At 46.3% G+C, this 23,141-nt stretch overlaps 1 protein-coding gene across 1 annotated transcript in view; it reads left to right on the top strand.

Moving 5' to 3' along the window:
- The window catches only part of PLB1 (phospholipase B1), a 130,953-nt gene that overhangs the window by 94,905 nt on the left and 12,907 nt on the right, over nucleotides 1-23,141 (top strand). The window contains exons 41-52 of the mRNA XM_074988405.1: nucleotides 1,793-1,888; nucleotides 2,861-2,932; nucleotides 5,535-5,612; nucleotides 8,536-8,596; nucleotides 9,312-9,370; nucleotides 10,849-10,916; nucleotides 11,818-11,861; nucleotides 13,974-14,073; nucleotides 15,118-15,169; nucleotides 16,850-16,930; nucleotides 18,421-18,486; nucleotides 22,195-22,289. Of these exons, the coding sequence (XP_074844506.1) occupies nucleotides 1,793-1,888; nucleotides 2,861-2,932; nucleotides 5,535-5,612; nucleotides 8,536-8,596; nucleotides 9,312-9,370; nucleotides 10,849-10,916; nucleotides 11,818-11,861; nucleotides 13,974-14,073; nucleotides 15,118-15,169; nucleotides 16,850-16,930; nucleotides 18,421-18,486; nucleotides 22,195-22,289 (872 nt within the window). The remainder of the gene's footprint in view (nucleotides 1-1,792; nucleotides 1,889-2,860; nucleotides 2,933-5,534; nucleotides 5,613-8,535; nucleotides 8,597-9,311; nucleotides 9,371-10,848; nucleotides 10,917-11,817; nucleotides 11,862-13,973; nucleotides 14,074-15,117; nucleotides 15,170-16,849; nucleotides 16,931-18,420; nucleotides 18,487-22,194; nucleotides 22,290-23,141) is intronic.

Below are 23,141 nucleotides of genomic sequence, written 5' to 3' on the forward strand. Positions count from 1 at the left end.
CCTGTATTTGGTGGGACAGTCCTGTATTTGGGATACCAAAAAGGCATCCCTACTTATTTTTTAAAGGGACTAATTTTCCCATATTTGGGCCCTCCACCTGCTGACCTTTTCCGCCAGCAGCTGCACAGGCACAGCTGCAGGCCAGAGAGCAGGTAGGTCACTTCCCCAAGCTTCAGGGAAGCTAGGGGAGCACAGATGGCTCCCATGTCCCTGTCGCTTCCCTGGTGCGGGCCCGTGGGTGCTGCTTTCCCGGGGCTCGGGGAGAGCCAGGAGCTGCCACCTCCTTCCTGGCTCCCCGGGGTTTGGTGGAGCTGGGAAGAGCCACCCCACCCTCAATATCTCCCTGTTGCATTTGGGACAGGGAAATATGATCACTCTAGTATTGAGCCAACCCCAAACTCTTCATCAGAACATCCTCAGACCTTGAGGAAGTTCAGCTCTGGATCCAAACTCTATGGCCTTAGTCCAGTGGTGGGCAATGTGCAGCTCACAGGCCACACAGGCCCATCAGGGTACTGCTTGTGGTCCATAAAACATTTTGTTTACTGTTGCCCATGTACAGGGTGGTCAGATTTGGCCAGTTTCCATCTGCCTACTTTTTTTTCCTACCGATATTACTGAAGCGACACACGTGTAAAGCCAGGGCACGTGAAGTGAGGTGCCTATTGACTGCATCCAACGTTGACTCCGAAAACCCTGCACTCCCTCTGCATCCAATCGAAGTGCAGCTACGGTTCAGTCTGCACACGTAACAAATTCTAACTACACAATCACAATTTGTAAAATGATCCTAACCTGGGAGACCACCATGGTTATGACAACCTTGTGGCCCAGTGAGATGGACAAGGGCCACTCATGTGGCCTCCTTGCTAGCCTAGGTTGCTCATCACTGTCTTAATCCATCTGTTCCAAACTCTTTTACCAACCTCAGAAAACTTATGAGAAAAGTAATCTCTTAAAACTTCGAAACCCAAATTGTTTCACACATTATGAAATCAGAATTCTGGTCTGAAAAGTGACTGTGTGGGTGTATTCAGTTGTATCTGCTAACTTTGGTGACAAACAACTGTTACTACATTTTACTCCTGTTAGCTATGCAGAACAGACACAGCTGCAAAAGAGGGAGGTACAAAAGAAAGCAGGTTCGTGGAACAATTTTTCTACTGAGGGGAGCCACTGAACCAATCTGTAAATCTTGTTTATAGTGGAAACGACTTCTAGCCAGGGGTGGTGCAGAATCCCCCCCACCCTTAATTCCAGAACCTATGAGAAAAGGATTTTTGTTTTCTGTTCCTTCTTGTGTGTCATCAATGGACTTGCTTACAAGCTTCCGCTGAGCTACACCTGAGAGAACCCACTGAGGAGCATTGTATAGTTTGCAGAACTCTCCTTCTTCATGGTGATCCATGAGAAGGAAAAGCCTGCCTCAATTATCATATCCCAGTTGAGGTTTGTGACTGTGTGGCACTGGAAAGCATACAGAAAAAGACAAAACACAGAACCCAATAATGCCATTCTTAGAACCACTTCTCAGGGTAGAACAGCACATTATACCTCTGGATTTTAGGGTTCTTGCCCTTTGGGGATTGGCCCCTCACTAGTATTTGATGACCCTATCTGGTAGTACCCGCCCGATCTCCTCAAATGGCCAATAGGCCTTCCACATGGGAGTGTATGGTGGGAATGCCATACAGTTACTACCCGTAGCCTCTGCCGCAACCTTAGGGAAACAAACTAATGAAGTATTGGAGAACTTCTTGCACTCAGGTGTCTTTTGCATTTTCTTTTTCAGGATGGGCGTGCAGATATCTCCTTCCTTGCACCAGATTGTTTCCATCTAAGTCAGAAATCACAGTCTCAGCTTTCCAGGACTCTCTGGAACACCATGGTAGGCATGGCATGGACTTGTATATCAGGCTCGTCAACCAGAACTAATTCAGTGTATCTGTGAAATCAACTCCTTCGTGTAATAATCATTCCACTGGGGGACTGAGTGGCTCAGGCCGCTGTTGATGGGACCCAAAACCATTCATCTTTAGATCACTCATTCAAATCCAGCCCAGGTCAGCGGTGATTGGAGGTCTCTTCCATCTATTAGTTAAGGGGTAAACTACTTTAGTAGGTCTCAGTTCACATCCTCTTGGACAGGTGTCCACACCAACACGAATGAAATCCCATGGAGTGCAGTAGCTGACAGTCTCTGGGCCATGGAGACTAACTGTCCTACCTTCTAACCTTCCAGCTTGGACTCAGATGCATTTGTGTGTCCGTGTAGGTGATGCTTATATCTCTGCAACCTCTTTTGTTCCTATTTTGTGGAGAAACGGGACCATAGTCTCCATGTCTGTCAACCCAGAGTCTCTAACCTACTCTAAATTCACCTTTTAAAAGCAAAGTAGTCAGGTAGGATCCCAAGATTTTATCCAGGAACACCTGTAGTGATGCTCAATTTGTCCTTTTACCCCCTGCTGCTGTGACAAGAAATTGAAGATTCATCCTCACTGCCTGTCGAGTTTTGTGGGTGATGCCACATTTCAATGGACAAATAAAACGGGAAACAGGCCTTAGCCCTGGTGTTCTAGTCAAACTGCATTACAGCTAGTTCTGCCTTCCTAAATTCCTTCAGCAATACCGTATGCATCTTTACTTCCTGTTTTCAACTGTTGCCTAGTGGTGGTGTGCTTTGCAACTCAGCTGCCATTTTTCTCCCAAGAAATAGCTGCATTTCAAAGGCAAATCAAAGGCTCTGCAATTATTCAATGTATTTCAATTTGTAAAACATCTTTGGATTTAAAATTGTTATTGAAATGTAAGAGAAGAGGACACAGCTACAAAACTAATCCTTTCCATTTTTTTCCAGCTTCAGCCAATAGAGGAGAAAACAGACTTCTTTGACCTTCAGGCTAACATTACCCTGACTTGTCCAACTGTGGTAACTAGTATACCATTATGGAAGCAAAAGGTTGGGGTGGGTGGGCTCAAAGCAGTGTTTTTGGAGCATGTCTCCTAAAATCCTGCTTCTCTGTTAACCGTATGTGAATATTTTGTTTGTACAATAAATAGCTGTTTCTGGGTCTTAGGCCATCTTACAAAAATTAACTGATAATGTGTCTGTCGTGTGTTTAGATCTTTGGCCAGATTTTTGAGATATTTAAGTACCTAAAGACACAGACAGACACCAAGTGGAATTTTCAGAATGATTCAAAATGGATTTTCCCTTTGAACTCATTGGAAATCAGTGGTTTCACTGTTTTTGAAAATCCCATTAGGCACCTATTTGTGTCTTTAAATGCCTTGAAGAAGCTGGTCTCAAGTAACTAGTACTGAGGAGGCTGCATGGTTGCTTTACATGCATATCAATTTTCCCTCCCTCAGTGTATGGAACTAGGGAGGTTCGTGTAGCCATCATTCTCCAACACTTGTATTTCTCACTGCATCCCAACTGAGCAGTTTCTTCTTTTGACAAGTGGGCTGCAGTTTCTCTCCCTTCCCCCAGCCCTTTCCAGCCCTTTTTTGAACTTTGTCTTAAAAAAAATTGTGAAGTGTAAATTCTGCTCTATGGTGAGTTTCAGAACATCAGTGCATTCATTATTTTTGAGCTGATATATGACAGTAGACTAGAGGAAGATTCTACTACAGGGTAAACCTCTCTCAACCAGCACCCTTGGTGCCTGACTAGTGCTGAATGAGAGAATTTGCTGGACCACGGGAGGAGAAAATTGTCTAGCATATTACCAACTCTTCCACTGCTTATTGGGTTCTTAGAAGACATACCACAGTAACTTACAGCTAAATAACAGCACAGAACACTAAGAGGCAGGACTGGTGGCTGGAAACAAACTTTATGGGATCGTGGGATACTTGGCCACTTCCAAGGTAAGTGGTCATCATGCTAACTAAAATCATGCCAGATTACGGATGTTGCCAGATGAGAGAGTTCCAGATTAGAGATGTTCAACCTGTAGTTTCTTGCCTCCTTGCCCTGTACAGCAGTTACTGGCCATAAATTTCAAATGTGTCTATCACCAACTTCAGTGTTTGTCTCTCCTTTCTATCTTCATTACATGAGTTTTAGCCTCCAGCCACTAGATAGTAGTAAGATTGTCTACCAAGAAGTCTCGAACATAGCTGTAGAACGTAACAGGAATAGCTGTGACACATCAGGCCATCTGTCTACCAGGACCAGCATCACACCTTGGGGGGTGACCTATAGTCGATGCTTTAGGGGAGGGTGAAAAATAGTACATTTGACCAGTTGTGCAATGAGCAAGGATTTAGGAAATTCTTTCTGGACCTCTGAAGAGATGAGTTTATGCCCTGGAGCATTAAAGTTGGTGATTACCTTTATTTTACCCAATATAATTATAAATGCTATGGACCAAAGCTGATCTATTTCTTTTTTAAAGCTAGCTCTACTTTTTGTCTTCACCCCTGGTGAGAGTTTGTTAGAGTATCCAGAATTGTGAGTCATCTTATAATACCCCAGCCTCAGCGTGAACTGGGTGTCCACTCTCTAACACCACCTAACAAGCAGTCTCATTGGGTCTCTATTTAAGTGACTAGAGGATGCTTCTGGGGAGTTCCAGCTGTCATTTAATGTCTTTGTTATTATATAAAATTACTTCCTATTCTGATGTTCATGGCGTCCATCTATTCTGTCCCTTTGCTTCTTTAACTAGGCACAGTTCCAAACACAGCTGTTGTGTATGTGTGCCTGCCACATGCACCAGCCTACAGAGACCAAATGTCCTCAGCAAACTGATTAAAATCATAACGGGCTAATTTAAAGCATAAAAGTCTGCAAGTGAGCGGGGGTTTCTGACCAAACTACACACATTTCTGATTTGAACCTTTTGGAAAAACTGCTCTCCCAGTGGGAAAGTATATCTTTGACTCTGAGCTCACGTCCTGGGTTCTGTCTGACAAATTTAGGGACAATTATGCTATTCTCATTTGGGAGCAACAAGTCTTCTGATAAGAGTATTTAATTGACATGAATTCATTGTTTTCGGGGGTGGGTGGTAGGCACAAAGGCCACCACCTGAATTATACAGCCACTGTGGGAACAGGTGCATGACAAAGCAGGACTTTGCCCACGAAAGCTTATGCTCCAAAATATCTGTTAGGCTATTAGGTGCCACAGGACTTCTTGTTCTCAAAGATACAGACTAACAAGGCTACCCTTTTGGTACATCAGAGTAGATTACTGGTCTAAACAACCTTGAACACATGTTGAAGGAACCTGATGTGCATGCGTAGGATGGAGAGGAGAAGTCTGAATCTTTACCTGAATCTGAATTTCCCATCTGGCCCTTATCTCTGTAATGTTCTTGGTGAAAGCCCCCAAGATCTGCATACTCCTAAATTTTAGGGGAACGTATTTGTTTCAAAATCCAGATCCACACTTTGTAGCACAGGCCATCTCTAGTTGTATTATCTTTTGGCAGCAGAAATCCTGATCTCATTTGCTGTCCTCTGTGCCTTTGTTTGCTGCCTGATGTACATTTCTCTTCCTTTGTCTCCTTACTCTTCAGCGCAAACCCTTCCTGGGAACATACAAGAACAGCAACTACCTGTACCCAACTGTGGAACCTACTAACAAGCCAATTCAGGTAATTGCCTATATCACTTACTGTACATTACACATATAAACAGGTGTAAAATTGCTCCTTCCTGGTGGGTGTTTTCACATCATTTGGAATTGTAAACAGGTAATTTCCTACCAAGTTTTAAACACACATCTGCTACTGTGTAAACAGGTATTTAAATTCTTCTTTTCAAATGTTTTTTGCAAACATAATTGTACCAGCCATTGCAGACTGGGAATAAATCTACTACAACTGTTCTAAACACTAAGGGCAGGTCTATACTAGACCTGAAAGTTGATCTTATATATGCAATTCCAGCTACAACAATTGAGTAACTGGAATATATGTATCTAAGATTGATTTATCAGGCTGTCCACACAGAGGGAGGTCGATGGGAGAAATTCTCTCATCAACCTTCCTTACTCCTCGCAAGAATGAGGAGTACCAAGGCCAGCTATTGAGCCCTGATGGTTTGATTTAGTGTGTCCCCACTAGGTGCACTCAATCAAACCCTGGAAGATGAAACCTGACTGGGTTGATCCTCCAGTAAGTATAGATGTACCCTAAGTCATGACAGTAACAAATCCAGTCAAGGGACACGAACGCATATCAGCTGCTCCAGATATCATAGGTGGAGTTATATGGCTGAAGATGCTCAGGCACCATTAATATTCTAGCCTGAGGGCTCAGCTCCAGCAGCATGAACTGCAGCTTAACCTGGGTGTTACTGTGATGAATTTCGCAGCAGCACAGCCTTTGCCACAAGGAGTGTGTGTATAGATAGAGGCAGGGTGATTACCATAATAAAAGACTTGTCATTAAAGTGATCTAAGGATCATTAGATTATCCCAATAGCATTGTCAGGTACTCAAGTCAGAAGTTAAGAAACAAGAAGTGGACTAAAGGGAGTTTTGTGATGGAGTTCAGAGACAGAGTTTGAGGGGCATCATGGAAACTTGGTGGAATGAGGATAATAAGGGGACACATAATACTATGGCACAAAATACACTGGAAGGACAGAACAGGTCATGCCGGTGGGGGAGTAGCATTACACTATGAGAAAGAAAGCATAGAATCAAATACAGAAAAAGTCTTAAGTGAACCAGATTGTCCATAGAATAGTAATTCCATGCTCTAATAAAAAGAGTATAACAGTATGGCTATATTACTGACCACCTGACAGGGATGGTGATAGTGACTATGAAATGTTAAGGCAGATTAGAGAGAGATTATTTAAAAAAAAAGAAAACTCTCCTCAATAATAATGAGGATTTCAGCTACCCCCATATTGGCTGAGTATATGTGACCTCAAGACAGGATAAAGAGATGAAATTTCTTGACAACTTAAATGTCTGGTTCTTGGAGCAGCTGGTTCTAGAACCCACAAAGGGAGAGGCAATCCTTTGTGGAGCACAGGATCTGATCCAGGAGCTGAATATAGTTGGACCACTTGTAAAAACTAAATTAATTCAATGTAACATTCCTATGTTGGAAGAAAACACCACACCAGCCCAACACAGTGGCATTTAATTTTCGAAAGGTGAACAACACAAAATGAGGAGGTTAGTTAAACAGAAATTAAAAGGTTCAGTGTCAAAAGCGAAATACCTGCAAGCTGCATGGAAACTTTTCAAAGGCAGCATAATAAAGGCTCAACTTAAATGTGTGCCCCATATTTTTAAAAAAAATTAGTAATAGAACCAAAAAATTGCTGCCGTGGCTTACCAACCAAGTAAAACAAGCCATGAGAAATAACAAGGTATTGTTTAAAAAGTGGAAGTTAAATCCTAGCAAGGAAATAGAACGGAGCATAATTTCTGTCAAACGAAGGGTAAAAATATAATTAGGAAAGTGAAATAACAATGTGAAAAACAGTTAGCCAAAACTTCAAAAAATAATAGCAACATTTTTTTAAGCACATCAGAAGCAGGAAGCCTGCTAAACAAACTCTCTCCCAGAACCTTAAGCTGGCAGTGGTGATGGTGCTCTGCATTTGGATGGAGAAAGGGGCTTGAGCTCTGGGTGTTCTGGGTACCACCAAAATTTTTGCATACAAAGAATCATAGAACACTAGGACTGGAAGGGACCTTGAGAGGTCATTGAGTCCAGCCCCCTGCCCTCATGGCAGGACCATACCTGCTGCCGTTCCCACTTTCTGCCTTATTGTCCTAACCAAAAGGCAGAGTGTGGGAAGTTTTCTTTTCTCTTCTCCCCCTCCCTTCCTACAATAAACTTTGTTGAAATCAAATACATCTCTGTGGAACGTTGGCCTTGACAAAACAGCATGTTTTGGTATAATTTCATTTCACCGAAAATACAGTAAAACCCTGATTTACGCACATGTTGAGTGCCTGGGCAACTGCACATAAGTCAAAGTTTGCATAACTTGAGTGGGGTTTAGACCCCCCGCCAGCTCCAGGGAGCCATGGGGTTGGGGGGAATCCCCAGCAGCAATGGGGGCTGGGGACTGGCTGGAGCAGCAGCGTTTTGCTGCCAGCTCCACTTCTGCGGAGCCATCTGGCTGGGGGGAATCCCCAGCAGCAAAGCAGCTGTGAGCCAGCTGGGCAGTGCAGCACTGGGCTCACCAGCTCCAGTCCCCAGCCCCCATCGCTGCTGGGAGCCCTAGAAGCCCATGTTCACATACATATGTGAATGACGCACCTCTAGGGTTTCCCTTTAACATTCACTTGATCGTTGTGACTTGCGTTAATCCAATAAATGTGTAAGTCGAAATTGCGTAAATTGAGGTTTTGCTGTATTCTAAGCAACTCAATTAATTAATATTTAGACACTGTCTCAGGATGAAGGGCAAGAATGTCTGTGCTATTGGGTAGCTAGTTAGGAACTATTCTTTACTGGGTTTTGATTGATTTGTAATACTGGATCAATGTGTTCCAAACGATACTAATGTTTCCTAACCATATGGCTGTCTGTTTTGTTGCTGTAGAATTGGGGCAGTGACCTATCATGTCCTGAACAGGCCCCATCTGTAAGTGTCCCAACCTCAGGTGAGCAAGAACTTGTTTTGGGCCAAATCACAGGGAAGAGTCATCAGTTAGGTTTTTTAATACTGCCTGAATGCACTTGTTCTGTGAAAGGAAGACAAACAGGTTAGGCATTATGTACCCAGCGCATCACAAGGATGTTCTGCTTTGCCAAACCCAGCATGTACACCTGCACACCCCCTGCATTCCAGTGAGCAGATAATAGCTTAGTTGGCTTACCCCTGCCAGATGTCCCTGCTACACTGGTAGCAAGACAGCTTTGATCAACTTGGGTGTACTTGCTTGATCACCAGCTCATGCATATTGTACCCACACCTAGCTGGAATGCTTTACATTTGAGCAGTTAATAGGAAATCTAGATCTGGACTTAAAGCCTATTGCAAACAGAATGGAATGAATGCAGTGTATGCAATTTTAAATCTATTGCTAATCTATTTTGGGTTTTTCTAAGGTGACACATGAAAGGCAGCGTTAAGCTCTGCTTACTTCCCTGTTGCTCAATCACATGATTTGGAGCAAGCCAGAAGACAAAAGTGAATTGCAAGAGTTTATTCCTCAGTCTGGTTGGTGACTGACTTTGGGTAGAACCCTGAATTCACAGTAGAGATTTTGCCATTATCTGCAGTGGAAGCAAGATCACCAAGCCCTTAACCTGGGATAAGGTGTTCCAGTGATTACTGGTAACCTGCTTTTTTTCCACTTTTTTTCTCCCATCTAGTACATAAGCTAAGGCCAAGAGACATCAAAGTTATAGCTGCGCTAGGAGATTCTTTGACTGTGAGTATCATTGTTTCACTTGAGCCTAGAATGGGAAAGGCACTTCTAGTCTCCCTGGATGTTATCATGTCAGATGCCATCAGATGGAGGGCAAATTGCTGTGACTGCTCAGCTGTGTCCATTTGCAGAAGAGTTATGAGCAAATCTGGCAACTGTAAAACCAAGACAGAAATATCCCAGACTAAAGCCAGCGGTGGGATCCAATCCTGCCAAGGTGCAGAGCAGCCTGAACTCCCATTGACTTCGGTAGGAGTTGAAGGGAGAGAGCAGCTCAAAGAATCAGGCTCATATTGCAGCTAAGGGTTGCACATGCTTTGCTTCAAGAGCTTTGTCAATCCAATTGAGTCCTGACCTACAATAACTTTGCCTACTCTCATGTTGGGCCCTGACTTTTTCTTGGAGGACCTGACTCTGGATGTGCAGCAAATCCCTGAACAGTGACCTGCTGCTGTTTGTTTCTTTTCTCTTGATTCATTAAATGCTTCAGAGAGAACAGGGAACTTGCCTTTTGAGATAAGACTTGGAATGTAGTTTGTTTAGTTTAACCTAACAAAGACTGTGGGAGATAGAGTTGCCCTCTATAAGTATATCATAGAGATAAGTAAAGAGAGGGAACAGAACTATTTCACTGAAGAATCAGCCCCATAGAGGACGATAATGACGAGGCTCCAGAACTACAACTCCAGGAGGCATGGTGGCAGCTCAGGTGTATGGGCTGATTCCGCCACTGGCCTACATTTCCCCTGGTACACCACAGTGTACTTTTGGCTGCCCTATCACAGTACATCATGGGAGTCACCTGACCATGCTGCATAATGGAAGGTAGTTCTACTCGGGAATCCATTGCTGAGGGGGACAATGGTGGCATAAGGCATCCAAATTACAATTCCCATGAGGCACTGCAGCAGCTTAGGAGGGTGCACAGTAATGTGGAGCTGACATAGAATCATAGAACACTACGACTGGAAGGGACCTCGAGAGGCCATCGAGTCCAGCCCCCTGCCCCAATGGCAGGACCAAGTACTATCTAAACCATCCCTGATAGACGTCTATCTAACCTGTTCTTAAATATCTCCAGAGATGGCAATTCCACAACCTCCCTTGGCAATTTATTCCACTGTTTGACTACCCTGACAGTTAGGAACTTTTTCCTAATGTCCAACAAAATGTTTTAATGTTGCAAAATGAATTTTTCTAAAGTTTTCATTGCACAAAAGGATTAGCTATTTTGCCTTTTCTTTCTGACTCAGGACTAAACCAGATGTCAAAATATTGAAATTTCAAGTAGAACAGAAATTCTGACCTTTAAGCCAGTTCTGTTCGGTACATTTCAATTGACACCTTTCGTGGCCCGTTGAATAGTAACCATGTGGGCCAGTGGAGCTCAGCCCAACAGAGCATGAAGCTATTCCTGCATCACAGAACTTCTTCCGCTTGTCATCTTGTCATTTCACAGACGATTCTTACCCTCCTTCCAGGCAGCTGTAGGCGCCAACACAACCAACCTGAATGACCTGCACACAGCCTGGAGAGGACTTTCCTGGAGGTGAAACACACAGAAATTTTGGGTGGAAGTGTGTATGTGAGAGAATGGGAGTTTGCCTGGAGTGTGTGTGTGCGTGTGCACGTCTGCGTGCGCGTTGCCATGGGCTGGGCAGGTGTGCATGTAAACATGTTGTAAATGACAGCTGTAGAGGCATTATTCTACAATCCCCATGGCAGAATCCTAGCTATCTGGTTGGTAGGCATCAGCACAGTCTATGCACCTTGAGTAGTGGCTCACAAAAGTAGTACATCCGAATGCGGTCCGGCTGAGCAGCTCTGATGGGGCAGACGTGGTTCATTATCACGCTTAGCATCGCAGTACGTGGAAAATAAGTGCCGCATAGTGCTCTCTTGGTAGCCTGTCAGGCTATGTCTGCAATACAGCCTCCCTCGGCATAACTTTCATCACTCAAGGTTGTGAATTAAACCCCAACCCCCAACAACATAAAATACACTGGCATAGACACTCCCTGTACAGCTCTGTGTCAGTGGGACTGCTTCTTGTGCCGCATGGCTTCTGCTGTTCATGGAGTTGGCTTGTTTATGCCAGCGGGAGAGAGTGCTCCTGCTGGCATACAGTCTTCACCAGACATGCTGCACTAGTACGGCTGCACCGGTATAGTGGTACCGCTGCAGTGATGCATGTGTAGATATGGTCTAAGGCTGTGTGTGCTGCCTTAGTGGCAGTCCTGTTGGACTTGGTCTGAAATCTCCCTTTCCATACTTTCCCTGAATCACACTTGACTGGTGGTTTAACCTCTTATTCCTGGTTGAGCCTTTTCTTTTTTCCTCCTGACATGATACAGCAGCAACCTGCTATGGTGACCATGCGACTGATGGTGTGTGCTTACAATATTAACCCTGCTGACTGATTCTGTTCCTCTCCCCACTTCCCCCCATAGCATTGGAGGTGATGGAACACTGGAGGCTCACACGACTTTACCCAGTGAGTATTTTGGAAACCACCGAAGTTGGGAAGAGGACTTTTTGCTCCAAGACTGGGCCAGGCAACTGCTTAAAAGTTTGTGCTGGCTTCCCATCTTCCTTAGCCAGGGCACAGAAACCATTCTGTGGGAATCTGAGGATTGTAGTCCCAAGCCTAGGTCAATGTTAGAGAGAACTCCTCTCCTAAAAGTTTGAGTCGGTTCCTCCACATGACAGTTCTGGATGGGACTGTAATGTTAGATCAGCTTCCAGTGACACTGATTCACTCAAGAGAAACTGATGGATCCAGAGAGTACTGGCTGGTCACATGGTGTTGGCACCTCCTTGTTTCCAGCTGTTAAACTGTTCTGAAATAAGCTAATAATAATTTACATATTCACCTAGCACTACTCTTATTCCGCATGTAACCCTTCTGCCAGAAGGAGTCAGCAGCAACCAGGGCTGGGTTCAACATCTAGGGGTTCCTTTTCATCCATCTCACATAGAACCGGCTTGAGCCCCCACCAGTAGCCTAGGAAATTCGCACACCCCTGGATGCCTCGGAGAGGCAATGCTTCCCCACTCGCAAGCCCAGAGTCTGAGTGTAGAAAAGACACTTTTAATGAAAGAGGCAGAAAAGTCATATGGCACAAGCTTGGGAAAATACCACACCCAGAGTTCATAACCAACCCTCAACTAACTGTCCCAGCTCAAATGGATTGAGCAGTGTCCTTTCACCTTTCAGGCTCTCCAGTCCAATACTGCAAACAGCCAATCCACACACCCAAACTTTCTCTGCACCCCCTTCAAATGCCTCACTTACTACTCTGTCCAGTCCATGCAAGCCTTGAGATATCACCCTGATGCTTTCCCTCATTGAGTCTGAGGCAATGCTACCTTTGTGCTGGTCCAGCATTTTGCTTGCCCCTGCCACCTGCCCTGCTGGCCACCTGCTGCTGCTCCTGCCGGCCGCCTGCTGGTCGTGCCTGTCAGTCGTCCACTGCTTCTCTAACCAGCCATCCAGCAGTCGCACCTGCCAGCCACCTGTTGCTCCTCCTACTGGCTGGACACTGGTCGCTCTTACCAGCCCTCCACTGCTCCTTCTACCAGCCATCTGCTGGGCGCCTGCTGCTGTCTTGTGGAGGCAAAACCCTGTGATTCGAGCTCTCCATAGCTTCAGCTCCTAGTGGCATTTAGCTCTGGGCCTAGGCACAGCATCTCAGTATCCACCAAGGTGGATTCTCAGAGATAACTATAGATATGGATAGGGATAGCGGGTGAACCAGCTGTCAGACTGGTTTGAGTAGGTCTCCCCTCCACTGTTCAAAAGTCTACTCTGGAACAGTGGAGGGGAGACCTAGTCAAACCAGTCTGACAGCTGTATAGCCAAAAGCCTTCCAGCCCGCTGATTCAACCACTGTCCCTCCCGCCTCCTTTCACCCACAACGCTTAGATGGAGGAAGCCCTCTGCAAGCCATATCTTACACAGTGGTGATGACTCCCCTGTACCCCCACAACAACTTCAAGCAGTGGTGAGACTCCGCAATTCTTTCACTAGGTGATAGCGTAAATTGTGATTTTACAACATGTTGTTCACAATAGACAACAGCTTATTGCTTTTTACAAGGCATTACATATGCACACCTTTGCATTTTCATGCAAATGTTCTCTTAAGGACACATTCCCCGAATCCTTCAGCAGTGTTGAGCTCCTGCGGGCACATGCCTTACACACATAACCGATTGTTGTAGTTGCCATGGAGATAATTGGGTTTTAAAGAAAAATTGGCATCTATTTTATACTGCATGAAGTATTGTAAATGTACTGCTAACTACAAAGAGGCTTTGAATTTCACCTACTTCACTACAGAAGTAGTAACAATAATTTGCATGCATATAATGCTTTACAGCTGAGGATCTGAATGAATTCTGCAAATGTGAATTAAAGCCTCTTTATGGGACATGTCAGTGGAGAAACTGAGGCACTGATTGTTTAGGTGCCCTAAGTTGCAGTGAATGTGTGTTACGTTTTAGTCCCATACCTCAACCACAAGACCGGCACGTAGATTTTATAGCAGCTGATGTTGATCCTTGTAGTGCAAAGGGTAACCAGCATGTCTTCTCCTGTCTTTAAGATATTTTGAAAAAGTTCAATCCAGAACTCTTCGGCTTCTCCACTGGCACCGAAACGGAAACAGCCCGGTTCAACTTAGCAGTGAGTGGAGCCAAAGCAAAGTAAGCCTAATTAGAGCCTAGACAGGGAGATAGTGGGATGAGGGGCTGGTGGACTGGCAAGTTAAGATTAGGCTGCATCCCTAGGCTGAGGTGACTCTTGAGTACCAGAACAGTTGCTGTTTTATGGCTGATCCTATTTCTATCATGCATGTATCTCGATGGGATAATATTCTTTCTTCTGAATATGTGAGGGTTATGTATTTGTGATTTGTCTGCATGGGAGAGAAGCTGTTTTTTGACTAGACCTTCCCATCCCATATCCCTCAAGTTCAATATCAGTGTTTTAACCACAAGACACTCCTTATTCCCACAGTGTATTTTCCCATAAGTTTTTTCACATAGGTCACTAGCTCAGTGTCAGACCAGGGCCATAAAGACCCCAAAACCACTGCCATCTCCCAGCTGTTGAATGAATTCTGGGTAATGAGAGGGTATGTCGCAGTCCAGTGCTTAATTAATAGAAACCTGTTATTAGCATTAAAACTGTCCAGGCTAGCAGCACTAGAACAGCAGAGTGCTGAATGAGACAAGAAGACTAAACTCCCTTCTCCTTCCCTTAAGAGCGAATCCACTATGCGATAAAATGTGCAGGCAGCTTTTATTGCTGCCACTTCCAGTCTATGGAAACAAAGAGGGGTCCAGAACTCAGAACTGTCAAGCCAGCACTTTTCAAGGGCACTAAATTTACTTTAAAGAGAGTTGCAGGTTAGTTAGCAGAGCTTGCATGGCTGCAAAACACCTTGTTGGCTCCAAGAGCAGGTATGGGAATTGAGTGTTTTCCTCCAAACACAATCTATTGGATCCAGTCCTTCAAGAAGAACTTTTCACAGTCACCCTATTACCTGGCAGCTAGCCTGCCTCATACCTTGCAGTTCAGATTATCCACCTCTGATTGTTCTCACGTGTGAGCCAGCGCTTTCCCAGTTGATCGTGAAGGTCCATAAAGTGGGGTCAGAAGGAGAAATTGAAGCCTTCCCTACTTGTACTTATTCTGCTCATCATTTCAGGACAAGGCTCTAACGTGTTTCTTGCCTCTGTCCATAGCAATATGTCAGCCCAGGCGCGCGAGCTGGTGAAGCTAATGAGAGACAGCTTGGTAAGCACACAGCTCCTATAATCTGGGATGGGGAGAGGCGGATTTCACTGCTGGGAAAGGGATCAAGGCATTTCTCAGGGGTGCCTGGGAAATGTGTGTTAATCTTTCAACAGCAGATGGATCGTGGCGGCCAGGAAATTGTTGTCCAGTTGTCTATATGAACCCTGAGCAGGCCTTGGTTCCTCTTGTGCCAGGTGCAGAACAACCACGTGGCAGGACGCTGTGCCTGCCCGATAGAGCTGAAAGTGTAATTCAAGGCAAAGGGCAGCAAATGAGTGAAACAAAGACTAGGAGAGGGATGGGTGGCAGGCCCAGCAGAGAGCAATGGCCTAACTTAATGTTTCTGAGCCATTGAAAAGGTGGAGTGACGGGAGACACTTGGGCTCCCTCCTTGAGGTGTTGGTGGGGCCTAGGTAGGATGACAGGTGCTGTGGAGTGGCGTGTTGGTCCAGGGAGATTCATGTGGGAGAGTGGGAGTGCCCAGTGCTCCCTGACCCATGCTGGGCAGTGGGGAGGAGTGCTGAAGAGGCAGGGTGCTCCAAAGCACAGGTCCTTGTGCGGCTGCACAGGAACCTTGGGCCTGCGTTAGTCAGTCATTCTGCACTGTGAGGTTTTGCTTGGGGTGCGGGATAGGAGAGTCTGTCTCCCTCTCTGAGAGGAGCTGAGTGGAAAAACCGGCACTTGAGCAAATGATGAAATTGCTCTCAGTTTTAGTAGTGTGTATTCCACTCACTCACCCCTTTAAATCAGGGGCAAGGACTCTCTGCTGCCTGGCACCTCACTGCAGGGCAAGCGGGGTGGGCAAGGGATGAGAATCCAGTCTTTTGGTGGTTCCCAGGCCCTTCCTATGTTTGTGGGATAGATCACAGCCGTTAGTTATGTAAACTCTCTGCTCTAAAAATAGATGGCTTCCAGTCCTTTCTTTGCACTGCCTGTTACAGAATGTTTTCCACTGACTTCCAGCTCTCAGCAGCCCCTATTGTTGGCTGGTGGTGACGTGGGTTTAGCAGCTGCCCTTAAGAGCCCAATGAGGTCACCAGTCTCCTGGACTCTTCTGTTTTAATTCAAATGTCATACCCCACTCCTCCCGCCAGAGCATGCCTCCCTCCTTTTCAGCATTTCCAGTAGCACTCGCTCAGCTGGCAGGGATTTCTAGTGACTCATGTTCCACTGAAGCAGCATCATGGTCTAATCCTTTCCCCCTCCCCTGCTTACTGCTATGCTGCACCCAGCATTTGGCACTAACTGGCAGAGATCTCCATCCCAACCCCCGCTGCCAAAATCCATTTGGAACCATGGTCTCTGTAAACTGATCATTGTACAGCAGCTACCCTGACAACCTACCAGGCAGGCAGGTATTAATTATTACCCTTTCTGATGGCAATTTTATTACAAATGCCAGGATGTGGTCTACTCTCTCAATTCCCTCCACATTTCTCCTCTGAGAAAGGTGGGGAGAGAGAGAGAGATGATTCCTTGGCTTCACTTTTCCCATTATTAATTCCAAGTGGCTCATTTTCATTGTTTTGACACTCCCAATACACCCCATTTAACTGTATTTGTAAATGTTGCCTCCACATCCCTAAGCAATTTTGAGCTCTTGGCACATTGCATTCAGTTATTTTTAGAGAGAGAACATATCAGATAATGTGTAGTACCTGTTGTTTTTATGTGAACCAGAAAATTAACTTCAAGGAGGACTGGAAATTGATCACTCTCTTCATTGGAGTCAATGACCTGTGCCATTACTGCTTGGACAGGGTATGTATCTAGAAACTCTGGGTGCTTAGTAGGTCAACAAGGTTTGCAATCAGTTCATTTCCCTTTTGTCAGACAGCCAGTGCTCTCATGTTAATTTCATATCTCCCTTATCTGCTTTTACAGCGTAATATTGGAGCTCTGGGCCAGGGCTTCAATAATAGTAGTCATTATTTAAAAGCTAAAGATCTGTCTGGCACCGTACAACACACAGAAGAAGATACTGTCACTGCCTTGAGGAGACTGCAATCGAAATAGACCAAACAAACTGAATGTGAAATCCTGCTGTGTATTCTTACTGAGACATTGAAGTGCCATTGTGTTCTGTTAAGTGTCTTCATAAAAATGCAATAAGGGGGTTCTAAGTTTCTGGTCTTTCTTAGGCTTGCCAGCCCTCCAGGGTTGTCCTGGAGTCTCCTGGAATTAAAGATTAATCTTTAAGTAAAGATTATGTCATGTGATGAAATTGTCAGGAATACATCCAGCCAAAACTGGCAAACCTGGGGATGATGTGTGAGAAGGAAAGAACCCAGGATGAACTATGAGTCTAAACCAGCACCCACAAGTATCAGTAGGAGTCTCTCTAATGACTTTCTGTGCTGGATTGGGGCCTGTGTCTCTAGTAACACCCTCACAAGTCCATATGCAAAGAACGCTTGCATCTGTATCACTCAGTGCCTAACTTGTCTTGCACAAACATTTATTACTGTCTATTATGTACTGGAGGAAAGAAGCCAGCTTGACTCTCACATCACATGTTTAAGTTCCAGGGCTGGCCGTTGGGAAAATAAATCTCTTTGTAAATGGAGCAAACCTGGTCTGGAGTCGGTGAAACACATTAAACACAATTTATTCAGTCATTCTTCAGGCTAGAAGTGCTGAATGCTCCACAAGAGGCTACTATCAAGAACTGATAATAAGCAAGAGGGTTTGGAGTGGGATTAGGCAGGGCATTGGTCAGAGGCTCACCAACAGGGAGGTGGGAGGCAAAGAGGGCACTTGCTCTATACCTCAGCCGTGGCTGGCGCTCTGGGCCACTCTGAAGTGCCATGGCAGTGCTGCTGCACGTGACTGAGGCAGTGGGCAAGGGGGCAGTGCCACAGCCCAGGCAGTGGTAAGGACTGACTGTCCTAGGCCCTGCCGCTTCTATCCTTGGTCCGGATCTTTATGGGTCATGGAGCTGGGCCTCCCTCCCAACTTGCCCAGAGCCCGCAGTGGTGGTTGGCCCCGTTGATTGGTCACAGGGAAATACCAGAGTTACTAGACCAACTGCACGTATACCACAACAGGAACAGAACTCAGTAATTATTTGCTCCAAAAATACAGGCCTCTGCTACTGGAGCCAAAAGGGGATATTTGGTCAGTAGTATAAAATCTAGCTTCTTGCAGGCCTGGCTAGGGGCTGGAAGTTACAGAATGGACCCATCAGTGTTTTTCAGCTACCATTTCTTGCACAGTGGAGAAATGACTGATCTAATTTTCCTTTTATACAGGAGACCTATTCAGTAGGAAATTATGTAAAACATCTCCAGGATGCTCTTGATATTCTTTACCAGGAGGTAAGGTGTTAAAACGCTCTAGGAGCCTGCGTTCTTGGCTGTCACACTCAGATATTTCTCACCTCTGACAGAGTGTCCATGATTATGTTTCATTCAAGGCCTTCCTCCAAATAGCTAGAGTCGGAACATTAATAATCCAATGACCTTCCTAAGTAATGGGCAGTAAAATTGTGGGCTGCTGCTTTGGGGAATATGCCAGAATAGTCAAACTTCCTTTTATAGTCATTTGGTACCAGGTGTTGTTTCTACATGTGAGTGGCATAAGGTGGAAAAAACCCAAACAACTAGACTGAACAAAAATCTTCCATCAAATCGTGGACTCCCAAGGTCAGTTGAACTTAGATGTTTGTGAGCCCTCACATTTTCGTGGATGGCAGTGCCTACACGCACAGCAAGAGAGAGAGAGAGAGCATAAGTGTAACAGAAGAACTAACTGGTTTTGCTTTCACATTTCAGTGAGTGGGAGGGGAGGATACAGAATCACTGAAGAAGCTAAACAATATAATCATGGCCCCTGTGCAGGCTGCAATCATGCAGCCTCAAGACTGCCTGTAGCACATTCCTCCTGCCTGCTCCCACCTTGGCATAACGCTCCAGCATCCAAACCATTCTTTTTAAAAAAAAAATTGCATTTTTAGCATTTGAGGCAGTGAAAATAATCACGCGAGAACAGAAGCTAAGGCAGGCTGCTCAGTGGGTAGACCATGAGGCTAAGACTCGGGAAAGATGGGTTCGATTTCCTGCTCCATCCCAGACTTATGTGACCTTGGGCAAATCACATCGCCCCATGCCTCAGTTTCCCATATAGAAAAAGGGAATAAGAGCACTGCCCTGCCTTAAAGTGGGGTGGGGTGTTGTGAGGATACTCTACTCAAGGGAGATGTATAACTCTTTATTTAAGGGTATGCCTGTTCTGCGGAAAATATTTTGACTTAAAGGCAGGGCGCGCATACAGAAGCATATAATACATTCACATACCTCTGGTCCCTACGCACTCCACCACGTATGCACCCATAATAAGCCCATATTATCACACACACATGTGCCCACATACAACGTTGCAGTGTCTAGTAGCATCAGAACTGACTTTAGCACAGTCATGGGCAGAATCTGGCCTGCCAAACCACTGGATCTGGCCCACTGCTGTTTTGCAGCTCAGTGGGAGCCTTGGGAAGGCTCCCTGCCTTCCACGACCTGCACACCGCTCGAAGCAGCCGGCTACTAGGGCCATGTGCTCTCTCTGCACTTAAAGCTCCAGGGGAGAGGGCTTGGCGTGCCCTGCCCCCACTCCAGCACAATCTTGCAGTGCCCCTTGGCCAGAAACCGGAGCTGCCTGGGCTGTGCTTGCCGTGCAGACAGTGTGTGATGTCCCCCAACTCCCAGAGTACACATGGCAGAGAGTACGTGGCTCCCACAGCCTGCCATGCTGAGCAGCATGGAAGGCAGGGAGCCTGCCCGAGGGACCCACTGGGCTGCTGGCCAAGAGCTACCTAGGTAAGTGCCTCCCAGCCAGAGCCTCCACCTGGCACCCCAGCCCCTCTCTCCCCCCAACTCATTGCCCCTGATCCTGCATCTCTGCCCCAGTCACAACCCATGCACCTGCACCCAGGCCTTGTATCCCTATCTCTTGCCCTGCTCCTGTACCTCTACCCCAGGTCATAACCCCCTCCCAGACCTTGCACCCCTCCCTGCATTTCTCCCCTCAGTCAGACTCCTCTCCTTCACCCATATCCCTTCCCCAACCCTGCACCCCAATCTCCCATGCCCGGTCACAGCCCAAAACTCTGCACTCCCTTCTCCTAAGTCACAAACCCCTCCTAGATCCTGTACCCACACCAACACCTCTCCTCTATGAGAGAATCTTCCCCTGCACACATACCCCCATCCCCTTCTTGACCCTGTACCCCAATCCCCTGCATCAGGTCACATCCCCCTCCTTCACGGAAACTCCCACTCAGACCCCCTTGTGCACCCCACTCCTCCACCCCAAGCTCCCTTTTGCAGCCAGCCTTCATCCTGGACCCCGTGCCTCTTCCATTAATATCGTGGAAGACTGCAGCCCTTGACCACATATCAAATTCTTGGACTGGCCCCTCCATCAAATTTTATTGCCCACCCTGGTTTTAGCGCAATGGCACAGGATCTCTGCTACAAAGAGCAAGAGGGGAGCCAATGCCCCAACTGTTCCATTCCTGGGGTTTTTTTAGCCCAAGAAAACACACGAATTAGTAACTTAATCTTCGGCTAGCTTCCGTGAGGGTGCAGTCATGTTGCTGCAGCTAATGCTGAAAGCCTACCCACATTCTCCATCGTCAAACAGAACATAACAAATTTTGCCCTCCGAATCTGCCCTGGGCTTATTGCTTCAGAGTCAGTGGGTCTGGACCGGTATTCCTCCCGCTAGCAGTGATTCAGAATGCTACGTTGCCGAAGTTGCACAGGTGGATTCTGAGTACCACAGCCAAAGGGTTAAGAAGATCAATGAACCATATGCAGGGCCAGCCTGTGTTCCAGGTAGACGGGTGTAGTTCCTTGTTGGACTTCAGTGGGGTGACTCCCCATTTACAGGGCCGTAACGGAGAACGGGATCTGGCTGTCCACTTTGTCCCTCCTCACCACGACGGGCCAGAGTGGTAGCTTTAATCTACCTATGCATAGGGCACTGGAGTGTGTGGAGCCTGGGGGGAAATGCCGGTCACAGGACTAAGCATTTCTGCTCTGGGCTGACTCCTCCATCTTAACTTAGGACATGTATTACAAAATGGGTTCTCCGCCTAGCCCCCAAGGGAGATTTGTTCACATCCTCAATTTCGCACAGCTGGCGGAGTCCATTTTGTGGTAGCCCAGGATGAGCACAGGCACCTGTGATGCCAGTCAGACTGGAGATACCTTGGCACAGTCGTGTGGTGGTGCAGGGCAGGAGTGACAAGGAGTGCCCCAAGTCAAGGCTGAGCTGCATTGGCTTCAACCTTACATAGATTCTCTCTGGATTCAAGCTTGTATCTGCAATCAGTCTTTGCTTTCTGAGGGTTTTTGCTCCACCCTCCTCTCTCCCATCCCTGCCATCCCACGTGCTCGACTTCCGCAGACCACAGATTCACGTTCAGCGGTGCCGACAGCCACCATGGGTCCTGGGGCAATGCAGAAGGCGGGCCTGGCTCTGCGCCCCGCACAGGGTGGTGCCAAGAGCAGAAGAGGCAGTACCAAAAGCAGTCAGCTCTCAGCACCACCCAGGCTGTGCCACTGTCCCTCCCCCACTCCCTCACAGCCAAGTGCAGCCGGAACAGCGCTGCCATGGCACTTCAAAGGGGCTCGGAGCTTGGGCTGCCAAAGTAGCAGTGGTTGGACTTCTGGGCCCATTTGAAACACCGTGCCCAGGAACAACTGCTCCCATTGGCAGGCCCCTTCACATTTTTTCCATGCTGAAATCCAAGCGCACAGCACAGGCCTACTTACCATTCAGGCTCCTTGTACTGGAGGCCAACAGAAGTGCTCCAGTAAGTGAAGCTGCCATGGCGGTGTGTGAGTTTGTTGATTGATATCCATGATACATCTTCTTCCCTCCTATGCACCATGCACTCGTGAGCTGCTAATTTTTCTGTCAATGGAGCACGTAGTCGCTGGTTCCTACAGGTACCCACCGTGCTGTGCTGTGTAACTGTATCTCGCTCGTTGGATTAACACACCTTGTTTCTTTGAACCCTGCAGCTCCCTCGAGCCTTTGTAAATGTGGTGGAAGTAATGGAAATCGCCGGCCTGCGTCAGATAGAAAGGGAAACTGCGGGGTGTATTGTTCCAGGGACGTAAGTTTGCAAATCAAATCTCTGTCTCAGCCAGATGCTATTTTTAGGGATAATCAATATCACTGGTGTTAGCAAAGCTGCCATACACAGTTTAAAAGCCTATGCCCTGGCAGATATTATCGAACTTGTGGTGGGGAGGGATCTCTCGGTGGTTAGAATGTTGGCCTTGTAAACCCAGGGTTGTGAATTACATCCTTGAGGGGCCATTTATGAGTCCAGGGCAAATAGGTTTAAAAAAAACCTGTCAGAGATGTTGATAGGTCTTGCTGTGAGTGCAGGGGACTGGACTTGATGACCTCTCAAGGTCCCTTCCAGCTGTATGAGATATGTATCTCTCCATGTATATTTAACCTGGGAAGGATGATACTGCAGATACTATAATCACAGGCTATGTCTACACTAGAAGCATCCATCTACAGGAGTTACAGTTAGAAGAAATGTTCTAACAAAACTTCTGTTAACAGATCACATCTACACATAAAAGCAGACTGATCTTTTGATCTGCTCTGTTGACAAAGGTCCCCCCAAGCATCTACACAGCTTTCTTGTTGACAGTTTCTGTCTGACAAAACTCATTTTTGTAGATGCTCTGCAAATTTTGCCTACAAAAACCCTTTAGTGTAGACGCAGCCACAGTGAGGATACTGAAGCCATTTTTTCCCTCTCTGTTTAACTTCAACAAAAGCAGTGCACACTTAAATGCAGGCAGCAGCACTGCAGTTAATGAATTCCTGTGCATTCAGCTATCAAGCTAGCTTTGGGCTGAAGTCACAGAGGATGAAACTGGATCTGAACATAATCATGCTCCAGGAACACTTGGGACTGGAGTTCTGGCTCAGAGCCGTCTCTACA

This window comes from Carettochelys insculpta, chromosome 3 (assembly GCF_033958435.1).
Source record: "Carettochelys insculpta isolate YL-2023 chromosome 3, ASM3395843v1, whole genome shotgun sequence".
In the NCBI taxonomy this organism is placed as follows: Eukaryota; Metazoa; Chordata; order Testudines; family Carettochelyidae; genus Carettochelys; species Carettochelys insculpta.